At 52.6% G+C, this 16,384-nt stretch overlaps 1 protein-coding gene across 5 annotated transcripts in view; it reads right to left on the minus strand.

Moving 5' to 3' along the window:
* Positions 1-1,028: 1,028 nt before the first annotated feature.
* Trim3 (tripartite motif containing 3) overlaps positions 1,029-16,384 on the minus strand; it is a 27,353-nt gene continuing 11,997 nt past the window's right edge. For 4 of the 5 annotated variants that reach the window (XM_004642037.1, XM_004642036.2, XM_023702070.1 and 1 more), the window contains exons 3-12: positions 11,833-12,064; positions 11,465-11,616; positions 11,105-11,285; positions 10,156-10,888; positions 9,932-10,035; positions 4,545-4,712; positions 4,186-4,354; positions 3,671-3,741; positions 1,700-1,840; positions 1,029-1,591 (exon numbers count right to left, since the gene is read on the minus strand). In XM_004642037.1, coding sequence (XP_004642094.1) covers positions 1,439-1,591; positions 1,700-1,840; positions 3,671-3,741; positions 4,186-4,354; positions 4,545-4,712; positions 9,932-10,035; positions 10,156-10,888; positions 11,105-11,285; positions 11,465-11,616; positions 11,833-12,064 — 2,104 coding nt within the window. In that variant the 3' untranslated portion in view covers positions 1,029-1,438. Of the gene's footprint in view, positions 1,592-1,699; positions 1,841-3,670; positions 3,742-4,185; positions 4,355-4,544; positions 4,713-9,931; positions 10,036-10,155; positions 10,889-11,104; positions 11,286-11,464; positions 11,617-11,832; positions 12,065-16,384 lie in introns of those variants that run through there. The other variant, XM_023702073.1, reaches the window with a different exon arrangement.

Genomic DNA, 16,384 nt, shown 5'->3' on the forward strand with positions numbered 1-16,384 from the left:
AGGATGTGGGCTCAGGCAATTCTGCTCATCAACAGAGCCAGAATAAGCCCTACAATACTTCTCCTAAAGACTTCCAGAAATCTATCTCCCCACTTGGCTACCAGGTGTAAATCAGAGAGGGCAAGAAAGATAAACATAACCAAGGCTGCCTTATGGTCTGAGGAGTGGCTCTTGACCTCCGCAAAGCTGCCAGGTTCTTCCACAGGTCTGCAGGCAGCCCCTCCTAACCTGAGCCCAGGAACTGTGCTGTCTCGGCAGGGTCTTGATCATGTCAGCCTCCCCAGACCCATCACTGCCCAGTGGACCCTGAGTGCTTTCTCTGCCAGAGCAAGGGCCACAAGGGTAAGCAAGATGCTACAACTTACCACTGAGGAACATGACAGCCACAGGCTCAATCCTGGGCTCTGCTCTTCATCAGCAATATGAACCATTTCTGTGAGCTTCTGGCTTTTGTAGGGACGAAGAAAGCAGAATCACTATCTCCCTATCTTCCAGGTCACTGAATCTGGTTTTCATTACCTCTAGAAATGGCAGCCAAACTAAGACAGATTCCAGCTCAGGAGGGGGCACAAGGATCATCCTTCACTGTGGACCAAGGGCTGCAACCTTAGGACAGAGAGCAAGCTATGGATCCCAACTCTGGTTAGCATCAGAGTCAGTCCTGGGCCTCCCACGCCCTTTCTACCTGGCATGGCCGCCAGTCCTTATAACCCAGGCTTGAGCATCAGTGATTCAGCTCCCACCCTGGCTGTGCTAGGTATCCCGGCCCCCGTGCTCCTGCTCAAATCCAGGACAGAGAGCAAAAGCCTTGCCTGCTCCTCTCAGAGATGCAGAAATGCAAAGCCTGGGCATGGGAATTTGTGTTCAGGGGCCCAGGGGCTCACTTTCTTGCTCTCCTCACCTAAAGTTTCAAAACATAGGACCCATTGGCAAAGCTAGGCTCCCTGTGTGCCTGTTCACCCACCTCCCGCAGGGAGCAAGTCCTAAGGAACACCCACAGCCCCACCTCACAAGAACCCAGCCAAAAACATCTTGGCGAAGACATTTATTTAATATGGGGGTGGGGCGGGGTATTGCTGTCTGTCAGTGTGAGGGGTTGGTAGGGAGAGACCACAGGGGCTGCTATCCTGGAGTAGAGGCTGTTCTGGCCCCGGGCTGGGGGTGAAGAGCAGACTGGGGTGGAGGGGACGTGTGTGGGGGAGGGTGAAGCTCTGCACACATCCTTGGGACCACAGTTCAGGCTCACCCAGTCACCAAAGCAAGAACCGAATAAATAAAGTGCAACCGTGGGGTCAGGGGAGGAAGGGGAGGGCACCGGGCGTACCCACGCCCACAGCCCACATTCAGTGCTGCCAGGTCTGGCCCACCTCCCAGCCAGACCCTCTTGTCCAATCACCCCTGTGTCCATCCCTCCATGAGCCAGGCGGGGCCCCTGCAGCTACTGGAGGTAGCGATAGGCCTTAAAGCAGTGGTTGCCAGCATCAGCCACCACCACGTGGCCATCGGAGGTCAGTGCCAAGCCCTGGGGGCCGTACAGTGGCTCTGCAGATGTGTTGATATAGGACAGGAAGGAGCCAGAGCTGTCGAACACCTGGGAAAGGGGTGGAACGTGGAGGAAGAGACCAGGTCAGGCATATGAGAGGCTGCTGGGGGAGAGGTACAGCACACACCTCACTCCCAGCCATCCAGGACGGCTCACCTGGATGCGGCTGTTGCCCCAGTCAGCCACGATGATGTTCCCATTGGAGTCCACAGCTACTCCTGTAGGGGCGTTGAACTGGCCATTGCCCTCTCCATGGGAGCCAAACTTGAAGAGGAACTCTCCATCGGCGTTGTACACCTGGTGGGGGAAGGGCTGGGGACTGGGCACCTGGCCTCAGGGAAGGGGCAGACCCTTGGAGGGAGATGGGGTGGAAGTCTAGGAACAAGGACCCCTGCATCTGCAACCGCGGCCCTGACCTTGCTCCCAGGCTTCACATCCAGGAACCCTGCTGCCTCTTGGACGTATTAGGTGACGTCTCCAAGGCACAGCACAGCTTCCTGGGGAAAGCAGCTGCTCCAAGTGCTCTATCTCAGTAACTAGTACCACCTGAAGAAACCAACCATTGCCATCTTGGTCTAGGCTGAGGCCACTTTAGATCCCTTCCCCGGGCTCTGCTTTTACACCTGCACAGAGGTACTGTCATGGGTCGATGAGGCCCAGTGAGCGCAGCACAAGCTCAGCTACGCCCTACAATTCCATTGTTCAGCCCTGCTCTTGACAAAACACAGAACTCCTTGATAGTCCTCAAGCCTGCTTCTGGGGCAGCTAACCACAACTCCTTTGTGCTGAACTCTCCCCCTAAAATCCCACTGTGACCTTTGCCTTCCACAGCCCCCCTTTCTATGCTCATGATCCTACAAAAGACCCAACAGCCTGATGAAGGTTGATGGCTTGGTCTCTAAAGCCAGAAGTGTCCCCCTCAGGTTTGTTCTGAAACAAGACCGTCCTGTTGAGCTCAGAACTCTGCTTCTTTTCCTGTTTGTCCTAACACCACCAAATATAAGACATTCTTCATTCCACCTTCTCTGCTTTGACAGCCAACCAATCAATGCAAATGCTGATTATTTCTCGAATCCCCCTCAGAGATCTACCCTAGGTAGACACTGCTATGCCTCCACAGCTTTATCATGACCCAGGTTCCCATTTTGTTGTTGTTCAGACAGGGTCTCATTATGCAGTTCGGGTTGGCCTTAGACTCACTCTGTAGTCCAGGCTGGCCTCAAACTCATGACGGTCCTTCTGCCTCAGCCTCCCAAGTACTGGGATTACAGGTGCGTGGCACCATACCCAGTATTATCATTTCTCGTCTAAAGACACAGCAAAAGATTGATCTTCCTGCCTCTAGTCTTACCCAAGCCAGTAATCTTCCTTAAGATACACAGGATTGTATCACTCTCTCCCTGTCTGAAAATCTTCAAGGCTTTCCATAGCTTCTGGGAACTCAGCAAGTCTCTTAGCATGGTAGCAAGCCTCAGCCCCACTTCGCACCAATCCCCTCAAAACCATTTTGAATTACTGGCTGGTTTGCTGGAGGCAAGGTTTACCGGGGAGCGAACCCAGGACATTTGCACTGAGCCATATCCTCAGCCTTTCCTTTTGAGAGAGGGTCTCAAAAGTTGCACAGGCTGGGCTTGAACTTTCTGTCCTCCTGCTCAACTTCCACAGTGCTGCGCTTACAGGCATGTGCCACCATTCATGGCTACATTTGGTTTCTAGAATATGCCATAAGGGTGTCCACCCGCTACTGCTGGATCCTGCATCCTCGCTTCCCTCTCCTCCTCCTTTACCTTCTGGGTAATTCCCACTTCAGCTTCATGCCTTCCCCTGAATCAAACGCTTCTGCGCTGTCCTCCCACAGTTCCTTGCACCTCCCCATCACAGAATCTATCACCTCCTTATTTTCATCTAGTTACTTTTCTTCTCTTCCCTACTAGACTATAACCAAGATGACAGGGACTGTGTCTGCTCTGCGAACCAGGGTATTCCTGCCTCTAGCCCGTGCCTGGGATACAGTAGCCATGACACAAATGCTTGCTTGTTCAAGGAGTGATTTCAAGGGGGAGAAAGGAGACTTGTGGAAGCAGAAAGGAAGCGGGGCAGTAGTCATGGGATAAGGAAGACACTGACCTTCACCGAATGGTTATGGAAATCCGTTACTACAATCTCATTCTTGTTATTCACAGCCACAAAATGGGGCCCTAAAAGTAGAAAGTGGTCTTCAGGGCATTAAGCTGAGGTACCTGGAGGGTGAGGGAAGGGTATCTAGAATGTAAAGCTAGGGTGTTAGGGCAGAACTAGGGTCACTGCGGCGAAGATACGCTGTCTCTGGGATGATGAAACAAGGATACTGAAAAACGAAGAGCAGCCAGGCATGCAGGCTTATAATCCCAGCACTCAGGAGGCTGAGGCAAGACGATCGTTTCAAGTTTGAGACCAGCCTGGGATACAAAGTGAGCATAAGGCCAACCTGAACTGCACAGTGAGACCCTGGCTTAAAAAAAAAAAAAAAAAAAAGCAAGTAGCAAAAAAGGAAGATCTCTAGGGTCAAGGTATAGAAAGGGTTTCTAGAGTAAGGGTATCCCAGGGAGTTCTCTGGGACTGGGATATCAGAAATGATCTTGGATTTATTTGTCCTCTCCTACCTGCAAAGTGTCGATCAGTGGCCCCACGGCCCCCAAAGCGTCCAACCAGCTTGCCATTGGGCTGGAAGGTGAAGACGCAGCAGGATTTGTTGTCGACCACAATGATATGTCCATTCCGGTCCACGGCCACTCCCTTGGGCCCCATGAGGCGGCCAGCTCCGATCTTGGTCTGCAGGAAGGGGATACCAGAAGGGACTTTATCCTGACTGGGGGGAATGCAGTCCTGGCCTGATACTGAAGCCTAGCACTGGGCAGGATAAGGCAGAATTGGACCCCTTAGGGTACTGACCACCAGGAGGCACTACCATGGTCAACAACAGCTCAGTAGGGTACACAGGGCAGCAACAGCAGCCTCTCACCTTGAACTTGCCCTCGGGGGAGAAGATGCTGACCCAACGGTTGTCGTAGTCCGCCACAATAATGTCTCCATTGGTGTCCACTGCGACGCCTGTGGGGCGCTGCAGCTGCCCAGGTGAGCGCCCTCGGACCCCAAAACGGAACTTGAACTGGCCCTCATTGGAGAAAACCTGGAGCAGAGGAACAAGGGAAGGAGCAGGGGGAGGGGAAACACTATGGGCACACAGGGAAGGGAGCAAGTCCAAGGGAAGAGACCCCACCCAACGATTCACTCATTCAACCAGCACTCACTGGTATACTGCCGGGGGCACAGAGGAATCAAATGTGGAAGCAGACCTTAGAGAACATGCAGCAGAGATACCAAGGAGACTAGGAGCACAAGAAGGGGTAGGAGGGAGCAATGAGGACAAGCACCCAGAGAAAGGGACATCGGAACTAACAGTCTAATGAGGATGCTGATGGTAAGCCCTGGTCAGCCCAAAGAGGAGGAGGAAGCAGAGTACAGACTGAAAGGCACAGAGCCTGGCATGGACAGTGCTCAAGGGCCTAGGTGACCAACAGGAGTTGGGTTCCCTCCTGGGCATAATGAGGAGTCACTGAAAATCTCTGGGCAGAGAAGGACAAGATCAGATTAGTGCTATGATCTGAAAGCACTGTGGCTGCAGGGAGGAATCAGGACTGGAAGCCAGCCAAGAGGCAGAGACTGGTGCTGGAGTCCAGGTGAGAAATGCTGACAGCTAGCACCAAGGAAACAGGCTGGAGGGGAGGTGATGGGACAGAGATACACAGGGGGAAGACTCTTTAAGACTCCGCAGCAGACCACAAGGGCCAAGTGTGGAAGGAGAAAGTACACAAGGCTCTCAGCCTACAAGGCCGCCAAGACAATCTTCCACCTGGGCAGGGTAAAGCTTTTAACCTCTCCCTTGCTACTCTTCTGCCTTAGTTACCCAACATGCTCAGCTTTCTCCATCCTAAAACCACCTTCAAGTCTGCTTCTCGTTAAAAAAAAAAAAAAAAAAAAAAAAAAGACTTCTAGCTTCTTCACAGCCAAAACTACTCACTGGACAATTCTCCTGAACTCTGCTCCAGGAACATGAGTCAGGAGCCACCTTGGAGAACTGAAGTTCTGCGCCTCAGTCTTGGCCCCAGTCCTTGATCCAGACCTGCCCTGTCCTTGGTGGGCTGAGCTCCCTGTCCCAGCCTCACGCCCATGCCTTAAGCTTTTGCAGCTGTTGAAACTGGCCCCACCGACAGACACCACTGCTTCCTCAGGCAGACACCTTCCAGCAAAGGCCCAGCTCCTCAACCAGGCAGCTCCTGGGCTCTGCTCTGGTCCTCTGTGTCAGGACAGCACTGAGCAATGTGAAAACTGAGGTATCACAGGCTGAAGAATAAAACTGAGGCAGGCCAAGAGGAACTACCAGGTCAGCAATGAGGTAGCACATTTGTCTGAGTAGGACTCAGACTGGGCGGCTCAGAGTCAGGTTCAACACTGCGGAGGCTACGGGAGGGCTTGTTCTTTTCCTCCTGCTGCTCACCACCCTTGTGCCTGGCCAACTCCCACTCATTATTGTTTATGGGTTTTCCGAGACAAGGTCTCACTGTGTAGCCCAAGATGGCCTCAAGCTCCGTCTACATCCTCCTGTCTCAGCTTCCTAAGTGCTGGCACATCAAGGTGAGTGCGACCAGGCCTGCCATCACCTTTATGTTCTCAGAATTTCCAGGTCATTTCTTCACACCTGAAGACACTCCCACTCTTGAGACAACACCTACACATAAAGTTAGATGCTTGTGCCTCAGTTCGGAAGAGCTGTCACTTTGTGACTAAATAACTTAAATGTCTGTGTCTCTTCTACGAATGCCCTGCATGGAGTGGTGACGGCATCTGGTTTGTTTGCTTTTGCATTTTCAGTACTGATATAGCTTCTGGAACATAGTAGTCAGCAAATAAATGAATTCCCTAACTCAGACCTGGACGTGAACTGGACATCTTCCCTGAATTCTCCACCACTATCTCAGACTAAAATGTGTAAAAGTGAACTCATTCACAGGGGAGGGGATGTGTTTGAACTCAACACTCCCAGCCCACCAAGTCCCGCCATTCGCCATTCTTTTTTTTTGGGGGGGGGGCCTGAACATGCCTTCAGGGCATTTCTGGGTTGGCGGGAGTATCTGGGTTCAACCAGTGCAACCTGAGCCTCACTGCTTTCTTAAACAGGCACCTAAACAACTATGCTAATGGATGGGCCCCCAGTCGCGCCATTCTTGATCCACCCCCACCCTCCCCCACACCTGAAAGCTCATGAAAATCTGCTATATTTGCTCCCTGAGTATTTCTACAACCTGCTGATGTCTTAGCTTGATCCTTAACATTTCTTTGTTATTCTATGGGAGTAATTAAGAGTACATCCTTGATGTCTGGGGTCTTTGTGGGGAGAGTAACTAAAACAAAACATCAAATCACACAAGTAAAAAAACAAGGAGACAACAAAAAATCCAATCATTTCAGTAAAATATGAACTGCTATAGCAAAAAGCTGAGGGAGGTCAGAAAAGAACAGGATTAACATTTTACCTAAAAGTAATGGGTGGGGTTGGGGAGATGGCTCAGTGGAATAAGCACTTCCCTGGCAAGCGCAAGGGCCTGAGTTCAAGCCCCAGTTCCACCAAAATAAAAAAAAATAAAAAATAAAAGTAATGGGGACACAAAGGCCTGATAGCCGGTGTGGTGGCACAGGCCTGTAATCCCTGCCCTGGGGAAGCTGAGGCAGGAGCCTCACTGAGAATTTCAGGCCAGTCTGGGCTACAAAGTTAGTTCAAGGCCAGCCTGAAATGCACAGTGAGACTCCATCTCAAAGAGTTGATAAAATTTTTGGACTAAGACAATGAGACAAAGAAATATACAAATCAAATTCTTCATTCAAAACTATGAAGTTTTTGTCCTCTATTAGTGTGGGTCTTCTCTGTGAAGGCCTTTGCCTCACTCTTCACAACAGAAGCATCTAAAGGAAGAAAAGTTTCCAAGGACCCCAGCCCTCGCGAACTACGGCAAGGGGGCAGGCTCAGCCCCACCTGGGAGCCCGGCCCACACCACCCCTGTGGACCTGAGTTAGAGAAGCTGGTACTTGGCACGGGGGCCCAAAAGCCAGGCTCCTAGCAGTCAGTAGGCCTGGGTGGAGTGGGAGTAGCAGTGAAGAGGAGTGCTGAAGGAATAGCAGGTGTGTGGAAGAGAGACAGGGTTACGCCTGGCCTTCCCACTCAACAGCCCACTCTAAGACAAAGCCTCTCACTAGGGTCTGTCTCTGCATCTCTTCCCTGTCCCCTCTTCTTTTCCTCTCCTCTCTGGGCTTTGTATGAAGTACTGGGCATTGCACCCAGGGTCTTCACACTGAGCTACACCCCCGTCGCTCTTTAACACAAAACAATTATTTTGAGACAGGGTCTCACGGAGTCTCCACGTTGCCCAAGCTGTGCTTGAACTGGTGATCCTTCTCCCTCGGCCCTCCAGCATGCTGCAAGTGCTCACCACGTGCGCAGCTAACAGCAGCAGTTCTGTGCATGTGAACACTCAAGTGAGTGCGCAACAGGAAAGGTGTCCTGCATCCCCGCTTTTATACCAGGAAGCATTTCCAGCCCAGGGTGAAGGAGAGGGGCCGGGTAGGTTACATCATGCAGCCCTGGCACCAGTCCTGTTCCCAGCCCCACATCCTCACCCCACCAGCTGGGATGAGCCAAAGGCCTCCCTGTGCTACTGCCCTTTCTACTGGCTACAGGGCAGGAATTGGGGGTAGGCAGCACTGGGCATCTGGTCATGGAAGAGCCCTTGGCACCTTCAGCCTGCTAGGTAGAAAGGGGATCAGAAAGGAGCTAGCACTGAGGAAAGAGACCTGAGCAGAGCTGGGTAGAGGGCCAGGCCAGGTAGGGCCAGGAAGCTGAAATGCATAGGTGTGGCAAGAAAAGCATCCTCCGGGGCAAGGTGTGCTACCCAGTAAAATGTTTCCAAGAACTGAAGTACACAGTAGTTACAAACAATACTCTACAATATAAAATCAAACTGCTTACAATCTGACCTCAGCCACACCCAGTTCCCAACAGTAAGCTGCCTACAACCCTAGGATTCTCTTAGGTCTCTAAACAGCAGTGGCTAGCACTTTTCCACTTCCTTGCTTTTGTTCGAAGCCTCCACCTGGACAATTATGCTTTTAACAATAGCTAATATGAGACAATCCAGCAGGTGTCAGGTATAGTGCATTGCATCACTTAACACTCCCGGCCACCCTGAGGTATGCTTTCCCTAATTTTACACAAGAGTTAACTACAGTTCAGAGAGGTCACATGACGTGTTAGTACATGGCAGAGCCAGGAGTCAAGCCCAGGTGTCTGGTTTCAGAGCCTCAGCTTGTAACTGCTACACTGTCTACAGTATGAAGGCTAACTGTACTGGGCTCTGGGCCCACTACAAGGAGCAGAGAAAAACCCATGTTTCTAGGCTTTTAAAAAGGCACTGTACTTGCTGGAAAAGTAGCATGCTCTAGCATACTCAAGGCCCTTGGTTCAACTCCCAGTACTGCCAAAATAAACAAACACCCTGTGTTTGTAATGCAAGGCACCGTGACACACACCTGAAGACCCAGCTACATGGGAGGCTGAGGAAGAAGGACCACATGTTTCAGTCTAGCTGGGGAAACTTGGCAAATTTTTTAAAAGTTATAAAGTCTAAGGATGTGGCTTAGTGACAAAGGCCCTAGCTTTGATCCTCATATCACAAAAAAGAAAAAAGTTCACAGGGCAGCAGAGACTTCTGCCACTCTGTGCAAAAGCTTGAAGCCTGTAGAGACCTCTGCCACTCTGTGCAGAAGCCTGAAGCCTGTAGAGACCTCTGCCACTCTGTGCAGAAGCCTGAAGCAGATGTGTGAAGCTCAAAGAGAGGCAGGGGAGGACCGCAAGTTACACCACACCTTTAGGCCACTGAAAGCCATCCTCTTTGGTCCTATTTAACTGGCTAAACAACCAGATGACTGTGGAGCCTCCAGACAGATAACGTACATGCTGGAGCCAGGCTGGTATGCTGGAAGATAGCAGCAGAGGCCGGGCCCACACCCTGACCACTAAGACAAAAGAAGAGAGAACAAGCCAGCCCATGAGAGGCACGAGGAGACGGAAAGGAAGAAAGCTGCTGACCCGGGTGTGTGTGTGGAGGGGGGAAGCATGGGAGGCACAGGCTGCGCTGGCAAGAGCCCCTGGCTCCTGCCCGAAGGTCCTGGGTGCTGGGCCTCCTGTGGAGGTGCGGGGCGTTTTGGCTGGCTGCTCTGTAAGGACTGGCACTATCTGGAGGGGTGTATCTTTCAGGTTTCACTTTTTGGTTGCGAGAGTTGTGTGAATGTGCTCACCTGGATACACTGGTTGTTGCTGTCTGCTACCACTATACGGCCACTGCTAGCTGCAGACACCCCTTGCAAATTGGTGAATTCACCCTTCTCCCTTCCACGACTGCCTGTGGGGAAAGGATGGGAGGAAAAAGAGAACTCATTCAAGTCTTTGGAAGCTCCCACACCTCCCTGCCCCACCCACTGCCTCAGCCCACCCGTCTGGCTCCACCCTCCGCCATCTGTACCAACTCGGAAGACGAGCTCATCTTCAATGGGGTTGTCCTTCCGTTTGCCACCGGTGCTGTACATGGAGCTAGGCCTGCGCACAGCCTTCTGGCGCACGTGGCTACCGGGGCCGCCTGGGGACTTGACGCGACGCTTCACGTCGTCTGGTGAAGGTGGTAGGTCCCCGGGGCGCAGGGCCCGGACCCGGAAGGGGCTGCCCCGCACCGGCTGTCCGTAGAGGAGCACTGAGAGGAGCAGCTCGCCCTCCGTGCGTGCCGTATACACCAGCTCGTAGGTGCCGTTCTTGTGGTCCACGACCGGCACCGGGAGGTGCGCACCGTCCGGGCCAGTGATCTCGGCGCGTAGTTCGGCACTGCCAGTGCGCACCAGCCGTCCGTCCTTGTCTTTGGTAGTGACCGTGAGCGAGGCGGGCTGGCCCACCAGTGCCTGGCGCAGGCCCTCACCTGTAGCCACCGTCTCGTGTGCAGTGGCGCTGGTGGTAAGAAGCGCACCCAAATTGAGCACCGACCGCCGCAGCCCATCCACCTCAAGGACCAGTTCCAGCTGTGCATTCTCATGCGGCCGTTCAGGGAAAGCCTGGGCCGCCAGGGCCGCCAGCCTCTCTCGCATGTGCTTCCGCACCAGCAGTACCTCTGGGGCGGAGCCCAGGCGCAGTGCTTGCTCTGCGAAGCTGCAGCTGCTGCCGATGTGTTCCTGTCCCTGGCGCAATGTGTCTAACTGGGACTGCAGCACCTGTGGAGTGGAGGCAGGTGGGTGGGTGGGTGGGTGGCGGCACTGGCACCCACAGAGTCTCTGGGATGGCAGAGGAGCTTACAGGATGCGATACTGCAGGGCACAGAAGAAACGTAAGGATGAAATGGGGTATGGACAAGGATATGAATGCCAGTGGCTCCCAGGGGCCACGTCAGCGGCAGAAAGAGGCTGGGGCAGCCAGGTGAGCAAGCTCACCTTCTGTTTGGCCCCACAAATGTTCTCCAAGTCGCTGACCAGAGCCTGCTTGCGCTGCTGGAGCGCTTGCTCCAGGTCCTCGAAGGCTGCGCTGATCTGGGCCAGGGCCTCTGCCTTGCGCTCCTGCAGCTGCTGGCTGATGCCCCCCACGAGGGCGATGGCTGCAGAGAGCTGCGGCAGCCTGGGAAAGGAAGCATCTCAGGCCAAGGTAAAGCACCCTTTTCTCCCGGGGACCCTGCCTGCTGCCCTCCAGGAGATTCTCCTACCTAAATTCCTTGAAGATTTGCAGTTCTGCCCTTCCCAACTTCTCTCTCCCTCCACAGGTCCCTGCCCTCCCTGCCAGGGCCTCCCCGTGCCTACCTGCCGCGCACCGCCTCGAGCTGGCGCTGCAGGGCCGCCTTGTGCTGCTCCACCACGTCCCGCAGCAGCACCGTGCCATGCTCCCGGTGCTCTCCTGCACGGCACTCACCACACATGGCAGTCTCACAGGCCTCACAGTAAAACTCCATCGTCTGGCGGTACAAGGACTCCCATGAGGCAACAGCCAGACTCTCCCCTTCTCTGCCCCTGCCCCTCTGCCCACCCTGTCCTCACCTTCCAAGTGCACCCCTACCTGCACCACTCATCCAGAGAAACACCTCTCTCCCCAGCCACTCGGCCCACCAGCGCCGCCCCTCCTCCTCCTCCCACCCCAAGCCCTGGCCTCACTGGGCCTCGCTTGGGCCCACCTTGCCTTCATGGTTGGGGCAGGAGAGAGGGCGGCCAGCCACTGCACTGAGGGGGTGAGGGTCCTCAGGGTCGTGGGCCCCATCGGGTGCCTGCTGCATGGCCTCCATGAGGCTGCTGATGAAGAAGTTGTTCTGCAGCGCTGAGACACCCTGCTCGGGAAGGATGGACGTCTGCCGACACACTGGACAGGACAGCGTCAGGCTCTGGGCAGGGATGTAGTTCTGGAGGCATCTGGCCAGAGAGGAGGAGTCACAGCAAGAAGGGATGGAGCAGTAGCAATACTCTCCCTACACCAACAGGTGTAGACACCCTTTCACAGGTGCACCGTGAGGCTTTCCTCTGAACCTCTCTGCTTGACACTGACCCCTCACCTCCCAGTAGATGTGTAAAGAGTAGAAAGCCAGGCCTCTCTCCACATCTGCCATTCTTGTGACATGCACAAACACGTTTGCCTTACATGGGTGCCTATGAAAACCTCAAGAACTTGTGCAACTAGCCAAGTGTGGTGGTGCACACCTGTAATCCCAGCACTTACAAGGCTTAAGCAGGAGGATCACTGTAAGTACCAGGCCAGCCTGAGCAACATAGTGAGGAACGGCCTACCTGAACTACATGAAAGGGAACCTGTCTCAAAAAAAGAAAAGAAGGGGGCTGCGGAGATGGCTCAATGGAGTAAGTGCTTCCCTGGCAAGTGCAAGGGCCTGAGTTCAATCTGGTTCTGCAAAAAAAAAAAAAAGAAAGGCTGGCAAGATAGTTCAGTGGACTAAGTGCCTGCTTAGGCAGGCACTGGGACCAGAGTTTGATCCCTGGTCCCATATGCCATGCTGGTCCCACCCCTGGGCACACTGGCTACAGAGTCTGGGTTTGGTGATATATGCCTGTGACCCCAGCACTGGGGAGGCTGAAAACAGGAGGATCACTAGGAGTCCAAGCTGTACCAAATATATAAAAAAAAAAGAAGAAAAAGAAAGAAAAGGTACAACATCCTCCTTTAACTCATTAAATATTTACTGACTGCCTCCTCTTGCCAAATTTGTGCCAAGCTCTAGGGAGAAAAAGATAAAGCACAGTGACTGCTGGGTGTGATGGCACAGGCCTATTGTCCCAGGATGCAGGAGGCTGAGGCAGGAAAAGTGCTGCCAGCCCGGGCTTTACAGTGAGTTGAAGACCAAACTGAACAATATAGTGAGAGCTTGTATCAAAAACAACCAAAAGGGGCCGGGGAGATGACTCAGTAGAATAAGTGCTTCCCTGGCAAGTGCGAGGGCCTGAGTTCAATCCCCTGTTCCACCAAAAAACAAAACAACAACAACAACAAAAAAAAAACCCATAGTGAGTGCTCTTAAAATAGTTCTAGTTTTCACAGAAAACATCACAGAAAGAGATAATTTTTTTAAAAAATGCTGTAATGGGGGCCAGGGAGATGGCTCAGTAGAATAAGTGCTTGCCTGACAAGCACAAGGGTCTGAGTTCAATCCCCGGTTCCGCAAAAAAAAAAAAATGTTGTAATGATCAAGAGCCCAGAGGGCCAGCCAAATAGCTCAGTGGATTAAAGCACCTGCAAACAGGTGCAGGGGCCGAGGGTTTGATTCCCAGGCTTGCTGTGCCGCTCCCACTCCCAGGGCATGCTGAGATGGCAAATGAGACTGGGCATGGTGGTGCACACCTGTAATCCCAGCCCTTGGGAGGCTGTAAACAGGAGAATCACTATAAATCCAATCTAGTAGTGAGACCCTGAACACCCTGTAGACCCTTCCCTAAAAATACAGAAAAAAAAAAAAAAATAGAGCCTGGGTCCTAGCCACATATGGTGCATGCTTGTAATCCCAGGCCTCAGGAGGCTGAGGCAAGAGGATAGCTTTGAGTTTGAGGCCAGTGTGGGCTACATAATGAGTTGAAGGCCAGCCTGGACTGCATCAAGATCAAAAAAAAAAAAAAAAAAGCCTGAGTCCTGGAGCTGAGCCACCTGGGTTCAACTCTTAGCAGTGAGCTTTTAGACTGTGACCCTCACAAGTCACTTTTATGAGTCAAGAGTTTGTCCTTTGTCAGATGGAGACAGGGCAGACTCCACAGGGTTGTCAGAGGATTACATGTAAAGGACTACTGACATGTAAGAAGATTAAGTGTGAAATGCCCGACTCACCCAAGTGCTACACACGACAGGCTCCTGCACTGCCATGCTTAGCACTAACACAAAGACTGCAAGAGATGCCCCAGGCTCAGGTGAGGGAGAAGGTAGCTGGAAAGGGCTTTCGAGGCAATGTAAATGAAATCTCCCTGAGCCAACTATTGTTAGCCTGAGCACAGAAAGTGCAGGGAAAGGAGGAGGGGGTTCCAATACAGAAGGCAGCAAGAACTGGCACAGGGCCTAGAGAACAGAAGCGGTGTGATGGGTCTGGTGACAAAGTCCAAGGCAGGGAACAGAGTAAGAAGGAGCTTAGATGTTAATCCCAGCAGCAGTGCATGCAAGCGAGCCTCGGAGGTCGGTCCAGCTGGATCCATGTTTTACCAAACTCCTCTTCACTGCCTTGTGTGGAGGAGAGAATGTGAAAGGAACAAGCCACAGGAAGGGGGGCCACCACCATGCAGTTACGCTCATTAAGCACACAGTGCCAGGCGCTGTGCCTTTTGCTTTATGCTACCAGGCTCAGAGAGGGGCAAGTGGTCCAAGGCAACAGCCAGTGCGCATGGAGCCTGGATTTAAAGGGAAAGCAAAGCATGTGCTTGACCCATATACAGTCATAATAACCTGAGCAAAGAGCGCAGAAGAGCTGAGTGGGAACAGAGATGAGAAGGGTATTAGAAGTAGAGCAGGCAGGAAGAGTTCTCTGGTAAGGCATGGAGAGGGGCTCAGAGGAGTCTTGACTGGGTCCTGGCTTCCAAGGGTAGGTGCTGAAGAGACAGGGGTCAGCTGGAGAGAGGCAGGTTAGAAACAGGTGCACTGACATTGAAGGGGCTTTGATAGCTAAGGGAGAGGATGCGATCAGTGGAAAAGGGGTGGACAGTACTGAGAATGTCCAGCAAATTCTGACAGCAGAAAGGACAGGCAGAGGCAGGAGAAGTGACAGTGACAAGGCAGCAAAATGAATCCAGACAAAAGGAGTGAGTAGCCCTGAGGATGGAGAGAGGCTGAGGACCCAGACAGAGTAAGAACTGAAAACGCCCACTGAGTTTGCAAGTGGGAGGGTTTTCTTCTGTTACAGAAATGTAGTTGGGAGGGTCTTGACTGATACAAGCTGACTGGTGCCTGGGAAGGTGAGGGAAGGGGAAGGACTGGATGACTCCAAGGTGGACAGAGACCAGAGTTCTGTTTGTTGTGGGAGTTGTGAGCACGTTAGTGGATGGAGAAGGAGCCAGGAGAGGAGAGGCGGAAGATAACAGAAAAGGGGCAGGCTTGGACCTGAGGTGGGGGAGTGGCCTGGATTGGCAGGAAGGAGAAGAGGAGACATCCTCCTCAGAGAGAGGGTAGCAGGAAAGGAGGTGCACATGGAGGAGCATGAGGTAGTCAGAGAAACGGTCCCTCAACTGCTGGGCAAGACTGGCTGCAGGGAGGAGTCTGGAGATTGGTGAGGAACAGGATTAGTCACTGAGGGAAGCGGGACTTACTACACACAGACACTGGACTGAAGGCGGCTGTGGAGGAAGATCTATGTGGTATGGCGCGAACCCTCCCATACCATACCCTCCGTCTCTTCTCTTAATGTTCCCTATGCCCTTTGCTCTTAATTAAAATTTAGCAGACACTAGGTGCCAGGCACAATTTTAAGCGCTTCACAAATATTAACTCATTTCATTGTGACCTACTTTTCCCTTCAGTCCTCTCAAGCAGAGTGGTTTTGGTCTCATACTCCACATTCCTTAGGGCCAGAAGGTGGGGTTGAGTCCTCCCTCTTCCCAACTGGGACTTTCTATTTGTCTTCAGCAACTTTGAAGCTCATGCCTTCTGGCTACATACGCTTTTCCTTATTTTCACATCCACTGAGCAGTTACTCCTCCATTTGCTGAGGTCTTTCTCCTGAGTCATTCTCTTCTGCCGTACTCCCCAACACACACACATCCCGCTATCCTTCTCAGTGGCTGGCATTTACAAGGTGACCCAGTCCTCACTGGGATTCTCCAATCCTGGCTTCCTTACTTCCAATCCTTCCTACCCAGCACCTAGTCCCTACTTCCAATCCTTCCTACCCGGCACCCAGTTCTCCACTCCCGTGTTCTCACCACCACCCGTGTCTCGTCAGCTGTCTCTGACAGCAGCTCTGATGTCTGTGTCCCTGCTCTGTCCCCCTTCTGGGTGCACTGATTCTAGCATTATTCTTGCAAAGCATTTTCTAACTTACCAGCACTTCAAGATATTTGTTGAGCAAAGTTGGCTTGCAATAGCTTCCAAACTGAACTGTTTTCATTCTTGCTCCTCTATAGTAGTATATTCTCCACATAACAAAGGGAAGCATTAAAAAATATCTAGCTTATAGGGGCTCAGGAGATGGCTCAGTGGAATAAGCGCTTCCCTGGCAAGCGCAAGGGCCTGAGTTCAATCCCCAGTTCCGGGGG

The sequence above is a fragment of the Octodon degus genome, unplaced genomic scaffold, assembly GCF_000260255.1.
Source record: "Octodon degus isolate 3935 unplaced genomic scaffold, OctDeg1.0 scaffold00146, whole genome shotgun sequence".
Lineage (NCBI taxonomy): Eukaryota > Metazoa > Chordata > Mammalia > Rodentia > Octodontidae > Octodon > Octodon degus.